The sequence below is a fragment of the Monomorium pharaonis genome, chromosome 6 (assembly GCF_013373865.1).
Source record: "Monomorium pharaonis isolate MP-MQ-018 chromosome 6, ASM1337386v2, whole genome shotgun sequence".
Classification (NCBI taxonomy): Eukaryota; Metazoa; Arthropoda; class Insecta; order Hymenoptera; family Formicidae; genus Monomorium; species Monomorium pharaonis.
The window spans coordinates 1139666-1154095 of NC_050472.1; the positions used below are offsets into that span (position 1 = coordinate 1139666).

Consider the following 14430-nt stretch of genomic DNA (forward strand, 5'->3'; position numbering starts at 1 on the left):
CTTTGGTATTGTCTATCCTTTTCTCGCATTTCGTCAGCGCTGCTGAGCGCTGTTTCCAGTATGTCTAGATTTCAGTGGTCAATTCATAAAATTTTTTGTTCTAATTGGTCAATAAAATGCTTTAAAGCATTGTAAAGTGGATCGCACCTTTGGTTTTCAGTTCTCTCTCCCTGTTAATCCTGTTATGTGTGATTTGTGATTTAGTTATTGCATATTTTTAACCTAGATTAAAGTGAGGCAAAGTAACGATGTCGGAAGAAATTTTATCGAAGGACTCAAGTCATGAAAAAGATAAGAATGATTCCACAACATTGTCAGAGTTATTTGACAACGCTTTTGAGTTGTTCAATACTATTAATGCTACTGCAGAACCAACAAACAGTTCGAAAGTACAGGTAAAAGTTAAATTCTTTTTCGATTAACGCGAACACGTTCAATATTATTGCATAATATTTAAATATTGCAGTTTTATTACTAATCATCTGAAGGTTATACATTGAGTTTGTTTTGAAAAACTTTGTCGAAGAGAAAAATATTATACAATATTTATTTATGTACAATTTCTATATGAAATAAAACTTGTTTCTATCTCTTATTGCAACAAAATGGAATTTTTACCTTTTTTTCATTACTATTTACAGTTGGATGTAAAACGGGCAATGCATATGTTTGAAGATGCAACAAGACTGGTGTCTATGGTAGATATGTTTAGCAGCAATGAAACTTTTGACGAAGTGGCTACGGAGAATATCAAGTACTTCTTATTACCAGCTCTGTTGGGCAAGCTCACTAATCAGATATGCAGCACCGATGACAGAATGCATCTTGTTAAAGTAGCAGAAGTCTATTTTGTAGACTTTTTAAAACGGCTAAAAGCATACAGTTTGACAGATGTTGAAATACCAGAAATAAGTTCAACTGATGAAAAGAAGGAGGCAGAAGCTAATCAAAGTCATAGTACACCAGAATCTTCATCGAGAATGTTAGAAAATATGGTTGGTTCCTTTTTTTATTATAACATGTCATAAATTTATATAGGGCATAATTATTTTGATTTTATTTTAGGTGATTCGTAGAAATGCAAAGTTGCAAAGATATCAACAGGAAAAAGATTTAGAATCTCGTTTGGATATTTTGAAGAAAAATTTAGACAATCCAAACATTGATGACGAAATCAAGAGGGAATATTTCGTTACTCTTGTAAAATTATATGCCATCCGAATTGTCGAGGAGTTAAATTTATTAAAGACGGAGAAAGAGATATTGGAAAATATGAAGATGGAACCAATGCACACTTTGGCTTCTGAATCTCAAAGGACTCAAAAGCGAAAATCATCAGCTCCGAAACTGCAACCTGTTATTATTACACGTGATGAAGTGCAAAAGAAAGTTTTTGGAGCAGGCTATCCGAGTTTACCAGTTTTAACGGTACAGGAGTTCTACGAACAAAGGATTAAAGATGGAGAGTAAGTATAAGATATTTATTGATTTTTTAATATTTGAATATTCTTTAAGATTTTTTCAAATATTTAGAAAAGATATTTTTGATATAATTATTGGTAAAGTTATATGAATATGTCAGAAAAGTAGCAACTTATTGTTGCCATGATTAAAAATGTAGAAATTACCTAAATTTAAAAAAATTAAAAAAATTCTTAGCTTACACAAATGTAGTTCTCATCTGATCTACATTAAGTTAAAAAATTGATATTTGTGTACAAACATAATGTTTTTGCACTTTTCAAAACATTTTGATTATCTTTTTGTTTTTTCTACGAGTTTCTTTTCGAAAAAAATCGAAAGATTAGAATTTTTTTATTTTAAATCAGACAAAAAAAATGTGATTAAAAATGGAAAACATCATTTTCAGTCAATTAGACAAAACTAAACGAGTTAGCCTAGCAACAGATTTGAAAAAATGATAAAATGCATTAAAAATTTTGCAAACAATTTATAAATTAAAATAAAAACTTTAACGAAATATTTAAAAATAATAATCGATTTGTTGAAATCTATAAGCGAAAAGCTTGTCCCCTTGACAAAGTATTTTTTTATTCAAAATTGTGATAACATAAACTTTGTGTATTTTTTTAGTTGGCCTGATCCATCACAGCATAATGCAAACAATTCTCGCTGTCTGCAAAATATGGCAAATAAAGATATAGGCGCAAACAGTGAGGACAACGAAGCCATTTTGAAGGAGGAGATGGAAGAAAAAGATGATTCCGAATATCTCGAACGCGCGCGTGCGATGGATGAATATAAAGACATACATCGACGCGGATGGGGTAATCGTGCTAATAGAAGTTAGACATATGAGAGCAATTTAAGATCAATGTATGTTACATATTATTCTATATCCCATTATGTGTGTGCGCACGTGTGTGTGTGTGTTGTATATATACTTCATATCCTCATTCAATTGCGTGTTTTTATTTCGATATTTGAAACTGTGATTCCAGTCATGTTTATCGAATTTGTAGAAAGTTGCGAGCCTATCTTAAAATAGACTGTGAAATGCGTTTTGGAAACATAAAAGATGCTTTAAGAATTATTAATGTATCTTATCAGTTAAGCAGTCTCTAACGATCAATAATATTGTACAATATTGTATTCTTCTAGAATACTCTAGATAATTTAATATTGTGCAATAGATATTATTAATAGCAATAGATATATCAAGTGTCTACAAGGGTTGTTTTAGTAAATCTATTAATATATATTTTTATAATGATGTGGATAATAATTCAATATCTCCTTGAAGTTATTGGCTGAAAAAATAATTGAAGTCGAAAATGTTTGCAAGGCTGTGTATTTTATGTTTCTGTGTGTAACATGTAAGATTTAATCGAATATGCAAGAAACCCATTTGGGACTCTTCCCCACTCTTCTCATTTAACATTGAATGTACTATTATTTTGCTCGTCGCAAGAAAGAAATAAAATCATGAATTATTTAATACGAATCTATAATAAATTTTATCTGTGGGAGTTGGTCAAACAGCATTCTAGATTTCTCAAGAAACTGCGTCGCTCGGGAAACAACTCGCTTGCCTCGAGGTTCACATCTTGATCTTTATGTTAATGACTGAATGATGACACATAATCCTGTAATATGAATCTGTACTTGTCACAGTTAAGTATTTGCAAATGGTTGTCTCGATCACTAGCGTGCATTATGTGTCTCTTGAAGAAGTCTCTTGCAAATGTGCGCGCGCGCGCATTGTGTGTGTGTGTGTGAACAGACAGTTTCCATGTATTTACGCATACTACACACACACACACACACACACCGCGCGCACAGTTAATATGATCGACAGTACCATATAAGTTAATATACTGTGAATGATAATGCTCGATTGGCATATAATCAAGTTGATAATTGCAAATGTAATTTATATCATCAATAACAATCAAATTTTTGCATTGTTTTAAGTATGATTATTTTCATTATCAATGCGAAAGATACATAGATTCAACAGAAAAAGTAGCTTTGCAATTGTTGTAAATTTTTATTATATGATTGGTATATACATTTAAATCCGACATGAACCAAGAGCAAGAATCAATCGTATTGAAGAATTAAAGAATTATACAACAGTTACAAAGCTACTTTTTCTTCTAAATGCAGTCATGAATTTGCATTATGTGCATAATTTTTTTATATCTGTGTATATATTAAATATAATGTATTTTTTTGCACACAATTGGTTCAATTTTTATTTCTCGAAGTGTGTAAATTTATTAAAAAGAGCAAAAAGAATTATTCACAAAAGAGACATTAAATTTTATATTGAATTACAAATGAGTAAGATAATTATTAAATAAATCTAAATTTAGAAAAAAGATATTTAAATAAAAATATTTATAAGTTATTTCTTATTATATTTGCTAACAAATTTTATTATTTTTTTATCAATATATTCTTGATGCACAGTCAAAAGAAAAAATGGAAGGAAAATTTGTAAAATCTCTTTATTTTAACGTGAGTAAAAAGAATGCGCTTTAATCTGAACATTCTGTTTTGTTAACAATATAAGAGACATGAAAACCTTGTTTGGCGAGACAGCGAGACAATCACTGATACCCATTGAGGTATAAAATGAACAAAAATGCATGTATTTATATGTGACAGATGACAGATGATTTTGGCAGTGGCACCAAAAATCGCAGTTATCTTGCTGCCGTTGCTGCTCGATAATGGCACCTAATCCTGAAATTGTGTATGCAGGTGTCATTCAGGAACGACAAAAATGCTACGAGCCGCGAGTCAACGGTGCATATGCACATACATATATGTGAGCTGGTGTGCGCGCAACAGGTTGTCGGACGGTGTTGGAAATTTTTTTCCGCAATGTGCTTGCATGCTTGGAAACACGCATGCACGCATCCATGCACGTACATACAATGTACATAGCGTTCAATCCCGCCCGATTAATTCGAGTACATTAGGAATTTTCGGAAGTGGCTAGCCACGAAAAATCGCGCTCCGTATTCATTTTTTGTGCGATAGAAAGTCTATCACTTCCCACACGATTCATCTTGCCTCGATCCTTAAAATACCCTCTGAACGTCTTTAGGACGATCCTGCATGGATGTCTGTGCCGAGCCGATGCACGATGTATGAGCTGGTATGAGCTCGCAGTAGAATGTTCATCTTTTCTTTTATTTCCACTTCTATAGTTCTATGTCTCTAATAGCTCTCTCTCTCTCTCTCTCTCTCTCTCTCTCTCTCTCTCTCTCTCTCTCTTTCTCTTTCTCTCTCTCTGCCCCCCCTCTCTCTCCCTTCCCTTCTCTCTCTTTCTCTGTTTATATCCTCTAGCCTCCACCTCCACCAGTATCAACCAGTATCTCGAAACTTGCTTTCGGAGGCATACGATGAGCCTGCACATGTCATTAAGTTCCTCCGCAAAGGAATCTCGCTCGCGACGCGCATACCAGCGCACACCAGCGTATACTCCATTCATGAAAGAGACGTCACGGGACTCACGGGGTCAACCGAGTTGTAGCGCAAGTCGCAAATGATGAATTAAGGTTATGTATCAAGATCGGGATATACGCGGCAAGTACATGTTCGTAAACACGTTCATTTCGCGTGTGATGATTCCACATAGGGTGTGTTCGAGGAGACGCTATTAGCGCTATCAGCATCAGTTTATCTTTGTTCTACTTTTAATGAGTAATGAAGATGGACTGATGCTGGTAGCGCTAATAGCGTCTCCCCGAACGCACCCATAAGGTGTACTTTTGATTAGTATATATGGTGCGCGCGAACGCGAACGCAAGCGCGAGCGACTTGTGGAAGCTGCGTGTTTACACAACGCACCTGGGATTGCCTTGCATTGCCTGCGATCTGCGATGCGTACCGTCGATTATTCGAGGGAGGGACGATGTGCGTTGCAAATAATTCAACTTTGCGCCTCTTGCATTCTTTTATATCTGTTTAACTCTTATTACGTTTCTCGAGGAGAGAGATTGTTCGCTGTTTACGAGCGCGTTGGAGGTCATATGCCTGTTATTCACGTTATATGCGTGTACCAAATAAAATAATAAATGATCATGGTGACTGTTAAGTATATCCAAGTTTGCGCGCGTTGAAACGCGTGATGAAACGCGTATCGTTCGCCAAAGACATTTTACTGTGAATTTACTGTTGTTTGTTCTCTGTAATCGCACCAAAACGAGCGCATCGATAAAATTCTTTGGTATAATCCAGAGTAATTGTGCCATAAATTTCAAAATTACAACCACATAGGTTATTGTTTATATTACGAACCTTCTTCGGATAGACAATATGCAACCTAAAAAGTATTATAATTATATAAATATTATATATAAATGGAATATACTATTTATTAAGATTGGGTGTAAAATATAAATTACCTGCATTACGTGCATACAATGTAAATTATATGAAGATATAATACAATACTAGATAGCGTCATCTATATAATCAATAATTTATGAATCAGTGAACCTTTAGATTTCACCAGAAAAATAGTAGAAATTATTTCATTTTTAATTTTTAACATTATTTATATTTATTTTATCAAGATTAAAAATTCAGATATTAACAATGTTTTCAAACTAAACGATGTGTAAATAATCCATGGAGATGCAGTATTAAAATTTACAGCACAATTGTAATGAATTGTTTAGGTTTACACAAACCTTTTTCATATGCAATATGCAATGACAATTAGATATAATAAAATAAAATACAGAAAAAATAATAAGTTTTAGAATTGTTAATAAATGATACAAAACGATATATAAAAAATAGACACATGATATACTAATCTAAAAGTATTCTGTACATTACTTTGTATCTTCACTGTGAACTTTTAAATGACAAACAACGTAGTACTTGGTTGTAATATGTAGTCACAGTTATAATATAAGAAAAAAAATGTCAAGATTTTTTAACCATTATTTTTTTTACAGTAAATGTTAAAAATTTTGTTGAACTGAATAATAGCAAATAAAAATAAAATTACAAACAAAATATAAACTTACGATATTTCTATCTAACGAATTATGAATCTATGATTTATAAATCGCTCATTGTTTACACAGATGACATTAAACATAATTTAAATTACATACATACACGTAGATAATTTCACATGTAAGAGCCCTGATGTAAATTCACTGCATGTGTCTGCAATGGCAAATTACGTGAATAAATTTCTGTATTTAAATTTATTTATTATATATTCAAAATGATATTTTGTCTTATAGTAAATAAACATGGGGGATGAATAGAAAAAATTTATCTGGTGCTGTTTTTTTATCCATAAAGTCTTATTAAAAATCAATAAAAGTTTACAATTTTATACTATTTAATGTGTTGTGTTGTGTTGTGTGTGTGTGTGTGTGTGTGTGTGTGTGTGTGTGTGTGTGTGTGTGTGTGTGTGAAAATTACTATATAATTAATAATCATACATTTTTTCAGGCTGTCTCTGATATTACTCATAATTTCATACATTTCCTTACATTAATACGACATTTACACGTTGATGTTATCTCTCTCTGAATCATTCGAGATTAGGCTAAGAAAGACATCAGTGATATATAAGTGAAGCAGAGCTTGTGTGACATGATTGATATCATCTTTTTTAGATATCAGAAAAAATATTTTCAGGAGTGAGAGTTTTTCAATGTTTTTAAAGACTCTTTAGTTGATGAACATTGTGCACACACACACGCGCGCACACACAGTATATGTATTATATATCCATATAAAAGATATAAGAGAAACGGAAACACAACATGGATAGAGAACATGGTGCTACCTATGCAGGATGTGATAGCCACCTACTCGAATACTGGGAGGAATATCAGAAAATGATAGAGGAAACAAAAATATTGGATGATTATTTAGATGAAGAGTGCAGCCCCCGAAGTTATGATGGTATATATATGTATTACTATAATTTAAGGATCTAAGCTATATATTATATACAATAGCAAGCAAAAAATTAATGACTTAAATTTGTCATTTTATTTCATGCTTTTGAAAAAAAAAAAAAAAAAAAACGTTTTATTTTATTTTTTATGCATATATTATTTATGCATATATTTTTTTGAAAGGAAAATACAAGATTTTAATTGCTTGATTTTCTTATGTGTCATGCATTATACGTTATGCAAAAGTCTGTGTTTCTGCCTTAATACTATAACGTATTGTAAAAATATATATAATCTATCGTACCATTGAATAATGCCATAGAACAACAATTATGCAGACAAAAGACAGAACAAAAATGCAGATAGAGTCTTGTTTTGCTCGCTACTGTATAATATAAAAATTGTATAATATATAGTAAATAAATATTACACACACACACACACACACACACACACACACACACACACACACACACACACACACACACACACACACACAGAATTAAATATATTTTAGAATTAAAAAATGTATAAAAGATTCATACAAGTCTGCATTACTGCACATACAATGTAATATTATATATTTGAAATATATAAAATAAATATATTTATAAAATCTTTTTTTATAGAAGGAGAAGAAGAAGCTGAATGGTTACGTGCAGCAGGCTTAGAGCAATTAACAGAGGCATGGAAAGCAGGCAGGGAAGTGCAACCTGAAGAATTAGGAGTGGCTTTACGTCCTCTATCGCGGGTCCAAGCAGAGGTTGTGAAACGTCGCGTGAGATCACTTAACCATACAGTCAAGCAACGTTTTAATCAGCGCCAACGTATTCGCAAACCAGATATTAGAGATGTTTTTAAAGATGTAGAGGTATATGATAAATAATATGAATAAAAGAATAGTATGAATAAAAGAAATTGTTAATAATTTAATTTTTTAGACATTTTTTGATCGATTATATATAAACAGCGAGTATTCCATTTAAGTTGAACATTTTGAAATCTTATTTGTTTTTAATGACACAAAAAATAGAATTTATAGAAAAAATTAGTGTTATATACGCTCGCTTATTTATTTATTTATTTATTTATTTATAGGTATCCAGCACAGGTACGCGATCACGTAGTGCCACACCTGATTCTTTAGATTCAATTCGGGGCGCTACACCAGAAAACGCATCACCTCCTTCACCTCCGACAGTCACTGTGATTGAAGATGTGCATCAAAAGTAAGTTATTATATTATGACCAGCATATCTGAAACTAACATATTTTTGTAATATAATTTATTTTAATTATTTGAAGTGCTAGTGTTCCAAGTTTTGTTTCTATGTTCCATCGAACATCAAATGAAGGAAAAGTAACGGTTCGTAGGACACCAAGTGTCCCCCAAACAGTTCTCAATTCTATTCCAGTATCTACTCCAACTTCTGTACCCGTACAAGAAATTTTTAGGAGAACTGGCAATTGGTCAAGGGGCAATGTTGCAAATGATTCTGGTATTATTTTTACATTTGCATTTAATCATTTTTAAATGCTCAACAGTAATTTTAATTTTCTAATTTAAAATTTTATACATTATTACAGAAGGAATTCAGTTAACCGGCTATCATAGATTAGGAACGATACACATTGCCAGGCCAATTCAAAGGCATAATAATGATATTAATGATGTGGCAAATTTTGATGCCGAGTCAGTTAGAAAATTAACTGTACCAAAAGAATCGACTCTTCGGTATTTTCTTCAGATAATTAAATAATTGTTTTTAACTGTTCTTCCTCAGATAATTAAATAATTGTTTTTAATTGTTCCTGAAATGTTATCATCATATTTCAGTCGGAGTTCGGGAAATCACACAGCAGTAACGCGAAGTCACAGCAGTTTATACGGCTTGACCAGACCGGCGGATGGAAACTTAATAGCTCGTCCATTAAGTCGTACATCGTCACACGGTCATCTTAGTTTCGAAGAGATGTGTAAAACTAATGAGGCCAAATCTCAGGTGTGGTCCTCCGACAGTCTCATGACCGATGATGATTATGCTCGGCAAGATGTAGAATTGTTGTCGCAACGAGATTTTACAAAATTACAGCCCCTTTTATGGCTCGAATTAACGGCGATTTTTGATAAATATAATATACCTCTTACAAGACGAAAACCTAATAAGCGACGGAGGAAAAGTACGTAATGTAATTATACTTGTCTTTCATGAGCCATGATTCTCTGGTGATGATTGTCTATTGTATTTTATTGTAGCTGGAAATTTGTTTGGCGTTTCTTTATCGACGTTACTACTTAGGGACAGTCAATTAACAAGCGAAGAGAACAACATACCACTGGTATTTCAAAAGATTCTTAATGAACTGACAAAACGTGGAATAAAAGAAGAAGGTATTCTTCGTGTTGGAGGCCATAAGCAGAAGGTAAACATATACACAAAGTCATTAGTTAGAATTTTTCATTATTTGTATATTATCAGGTCAATTGTTAAAATGGCAATTATTTTTAGGTGGAAATAATTTGTATAGAACTAGAAACAGATTTTTATTGTAAACCAAAGGAAATGGACAAGTTGTTTAAACATACTCCATGTCACGATTTGTCAGCTGTTTTGAAAAAATTATTACGAGATTTGCCGCAACCTCTTCTTACTATCGAATTAATTGATGCTTTCTATCAAAGTCATGGTTAGTGGATTGATTATACGTTATTATTATTATTATTATTATTATTATTATTATTATTATTATTATTATCATTATTGTAACAAGTTATTTTGATTTGTAAATGAGTATAGGACTCTCTAGAGAAAAGAATAATAGCCAAAATCGGATCTTTACTTCAGATACTAGTTATATCTATAACATGAGATTTTATGTATATACTTTATAAGAAATAATTTCATGTTACATAGGTGTCAAGAATCCCAATGACTTAGTATATTCTCTCAATTTGTTGGTACTATTGCTGCCTGTTGAGCATCGGTGTACTTTAGAAGCATTACTGAATTTCCTGAAGCTTGTCATCGAAAATCAAGCATCGAACAAAATGTCAATACATAATGTAGCAATGATAGTGGCACCATCGCTCTTTCCACCCCGGTATGTTCATCCTCGAGATCACACTGATCTTACCGCCCAAGTTAACATGGCCGCTATATGTTGTCAAGTAACGGAAGCTCTGCTTAATAACGTCGATAAGTTATGGTATGTTCCAATGGAACTCATTAATCAATTACGGAGGCAATCCGAGGTAGATAGATATCGCAAATACAAGAAAAAATATTTTTGATTATAATTAGATAATTTGGGTTATTTTATACACACACACACACACACACACAATATATTTTTACATATGTATAATTTGAAACTTACATTTATATTAGTGGATAGATTGTGCAACACATATTGACAGATCAAATTTTGTAAGGATGATTTTAAAGCCATTCTACATAAGACGCAGGTCGCAAAGTTTATAGGCACATTACTCGCAAATGCAGACTCGATAGCCTACTAGAATTGTCAGTAATATTATTAACGCTTTTATTTGGCTGTCGCATCCGCGTTTGCGTCTTACGTAGAATGTGACCATTAGGTGATTCTAAAAGTATGTTGCACACATAAAATATTCTGAATAAATAATAATAATAATGTCTATCTACGTATCATGAGATGTGCATTATCTTTCGTTTTTTAATAAATTCTAAGATGTACAATTAATTAATGTTACATAAACAAGTTTTTTCATTAGTTAATTATGAGTAGTACTACATTTCATTTCATCGTTATATTTAACTATTTACTAATTCGTCTGAAAATGCCATAATTTAACATATAGATTTTTCTCTGTTAGTAGATTAAAAATTAAATAAAACGTTTTTTTGCGAGAACAAATTTTTTATACGTAATACAAGTAAGTTGAGAAATTTTATTTTAGTTGAGATCTTATATTGCAACAAATATGGATTGTATATTATGATTGTATTAAGTATAAATTCACAAAAGAATATTTATATTCTTTTATTGTATCCATAAATTGTATTCTGTTTCTTAAATATAAATTTTATTCTATTATATATTTATGATTGGTAATATAGCAAGATAAAATATATAACAGTACATTCACGTATTACGTAATTTTTTATATTATATAATACAAGTGGCGTTTCAGATGTTATAGCATTAAATTTCATAATTTATTATAATATTGTTAATTACATTAATCTGTACGTGGAACCTCATTAGAATAATTAGAATTTTAATTCTTTGAAACATATTTGTTTTCAATTAAATTACGCGACAGTTTAATAGAATCAACTGGTAACAGTGATATCTTGGTATGTAAAAAAATGCATAGCAGACTAGCATTGGGAGAGATATATATTATTAGGTTTTAGTATATTTTTAAAGAATCTAAGATGGCGTTTAGTATCATTTATTATGTGTGATCACAATCATTTCATATTTATCCGATGATATCAGTAATGTGTCTAAGGTTTATAGGATTGGAAACTATTGGAAACAACCAAAATCCATTATATATAATATGTGAAGTAACATTATGAAGACAAAAAGATAACATTTTGAGAATGTGTGTAATTATTGTGACATGTTTTCAAAAAGTTTAGTATTATTTTTACCATTTGATACGCCATATTATTATAAGACTTTGTATGTATGTATGTATTTCGTAAATTTTTATATTCGCGTTAATAAAGTGCCAAAGAAAACAAAACATTGTGTAGATTATATAATCAATGTCCACAAAAGCCATAGGTAATGTCTATGATTTTGTGGTTCTCTTCTATGCTATAGGTAGTCTAGCAGTGAGATAGGTAAGATAGACAAAGGCAAAAATCTAATAGACGTTTTTGCCCATTTAACTCGCTTACTCCTGCATTTACTGCATGAGAATGACCTATGTTCAAGATTTATAGATATTAGTTATGTCTACATGCTATATTTCATGTAGAAACATTTGAAAGTAAAGTCACAGTTGTGACTATTCTCAGCTTCTCTCTGTGACGTGTGTGTGTGTGTGTGTGTGTGTGTGTGTGTGTGTGTGTGTGTGTGTGTGTGTGTGTGTGTGTGTGTGTGTGTGTATATATATAATATATAATCTTTTGGAATTAAAGTGGAACAATAAAAATCTAATTAGCCACAAAACAACATTAAATATTTAAGTCTGAAGGAATCAGGGTGTTTCCTGGGCAAAAGGCCTGAATAACATGCTGAACCTCTGTGCTAAGAATTGTGTTTGACATGAAAAACAGATCACAAACTGGGGACTAATCTAGTCTTATAGATTTTTGTTGCTGAAAATAGTCTGTAAATAAAATTGTTCTATCATATATATAGATGCACACACACACACACACACACACCCATTTTGTCTTAATTTATATAAAAATTCAGATTAAAAAATTCCGTTCTAGATTTACTGACCCTGACATACAACAATAAAGTTAAAACGGCATTAATTTATAACATAAATATATGCAAGTTAAAATATTGTTAGCAATCAATAACATTTCAAAAGATAATTATTATATGTGCATTCAGTTTTTTATTCGTTCATTAAGCAGATGTTTAATTAAAATTTTAATTATACTTAGAAAAATCTACTTTTTTAAACATAAATTCTCATAGAAAAATTCTGCAATTACAATCAATAATAAATTATTTACCTCCTCTCAAATCTCGTTCCTTCGTGGCATTCACGCAAAATTCACCGAATATTGTACATTAATATTTAAAATGTAAGATCCAGTTCGACATTGCTTCTTCATGACACTTGTCACACAAAATTTATTCGCGAAGACACAACGATGACGACGATTACCCGGCATTCCCGACTGCGGATCAGCGCGGATATCACACATGAACTGCACATGAACACATAAGCGAATCGGTACAAAATAAGTCGCGAAACGCCCGCGAGAGTTTAACTTGTCGCGATGCAACAAGTACCAGCTTCCATATAAGAGTATCTTGGCGCGAACGTTCCTATTTTTTCGCATCACACTGTGGTGTTAAGATGACGACCGTAATAATAATAGAGTTAATTAATAATGATTGCAACTCGACTAGTTGGCGACGTTTCATGAAAAACGCGTGCGTTTGATTCGAACGAAACTTACGTTCAAGAATTCGAGCGACGTGACAAGCCACGCACCACAAAAAGAATGCCGCGCGCTTTATGAACGAGTAATTACGATCCATTTCCGCAAACGATACTGTGTCACTCGCGTCGACCAAGATTATCGTGCGCTATAGTATTCAGAGTATTCGGGATTCTCGATGTCGTGCCCGTATTCCGCGTACGATTATAATTCGAACTGCATAGAAACGGAGACGGAAAGTCCGACCTGCGAGTCCTGCGACCATGCAATGGAGCAGCAAAGAATACTGACATGGCGGCAACAACAAAGACGATAGTGGCTAAGATTCTATAATTCAAATTACTCTTAATTGGATAGCGGCAACGGTGAAACCATAGACGATCGGCGATTAATAAAATATTCTCAAAAATTGCACGATTATTATATTAAAGATTTACATAATGAATATAAATATAGAATTGCATACCATAATTATTTTTTATAATTAAAGATAAAAAGTTAAAAAATATTGCTAAATTATATTTGAAAAAACAAGTCCACATAAACAAGTTAGACATCAAATAAAAGCGATAGACTCTAATCCTTGATTTTTATTGATTATAAAAACCCGTTATTTGCATATACAATTTATTGCATTTATTTGATTATTTTATTCTTTATTTTTTTTTAGTTTATCGTTAGAAAATGTAATGTACATACTTTCTGTAAGACAAATAAAAATAAGTATTTATTATAATTATGGAGGAATGACGATAAAGATGTTAATGTCATACCATCGACGAGATAGATAGATCTCATTAGTGATTTTACTCGTTTCGAAAATACAAACTTGGCGCCACTATTTACGTCTTCTAATTACGGTGTCTGTTACCACCGCGCTGCGGCGCTACCTTCGA

The 14430-nt window shown here is 32.0% G+C and overlaps 2 protein-coding genes across 10 annotated transcripts; both read left to right on the top strand.

Moving 5' to 3' along the window:
• Window positions 1-12: 12 nt before the first annotated feature.
• Window positions 13-2990, top strand: LOC105840028 (immunoglobulin-binding protein 1). The gene is made up of 4 exons (XM_012686747.3): window positions 13-395; window positions 642-995; window positions 1066-1466; window positions 2095-2990. Exons 1-4 carry the CDS (start codon window positions 249-251, stop codon window positions 2309-2311), a joined length of 1119 nt encoding a protein of 372 aa, XP_012542201.1. The 5' UTR covers window positions 13-248; the 3' UTR covers window positions 2312-2990.
• A 906-nt stretch (window positions 2991-3896) lies between these two features.
• Window positions 3897-12147, top strand: LOC105840027 (rho GTPase-activating protein conundrum). 9 transcript variants are annotated; one of them, XM_036288084.1, is made up of 10 exons: window positions 3897-5391; window positions 6955-7413; window positions 8039-8280; window positions 8508-8638; window positions 8715-8908; window positions 8997-9144; window positions 9247-9590; window positions 9667-9833; window positions 9920-10097; window positions 10325-12147. In XM_036288084.1, exons 2-10 carry the CDS (start codon window positions 7272-7274, stop codon window positions 10699-10701), a joined length of 1923 nt encoding a protein of 640 aa, XP_036143977.1. In that variant the 5' UTR covers window positions 3897-5391; window positions 6955-7271; the 3' UTR covers window positions 10702-12147. The 9 variants fall into 9 exon arrangements, with proteins under 9 accessions (XP_036143977.1, XP_012542198.1, XP_012542200.1 ...); XM_012686744.3 differs by having other exon boundaries at window positions 7122-7413; XM_012686746.3 differs by having other exon boundaries at window positions 7144-7413.
• The last annotated feature ends 2283 nt before the right edge of the window (window positions 12148-14430 follow it).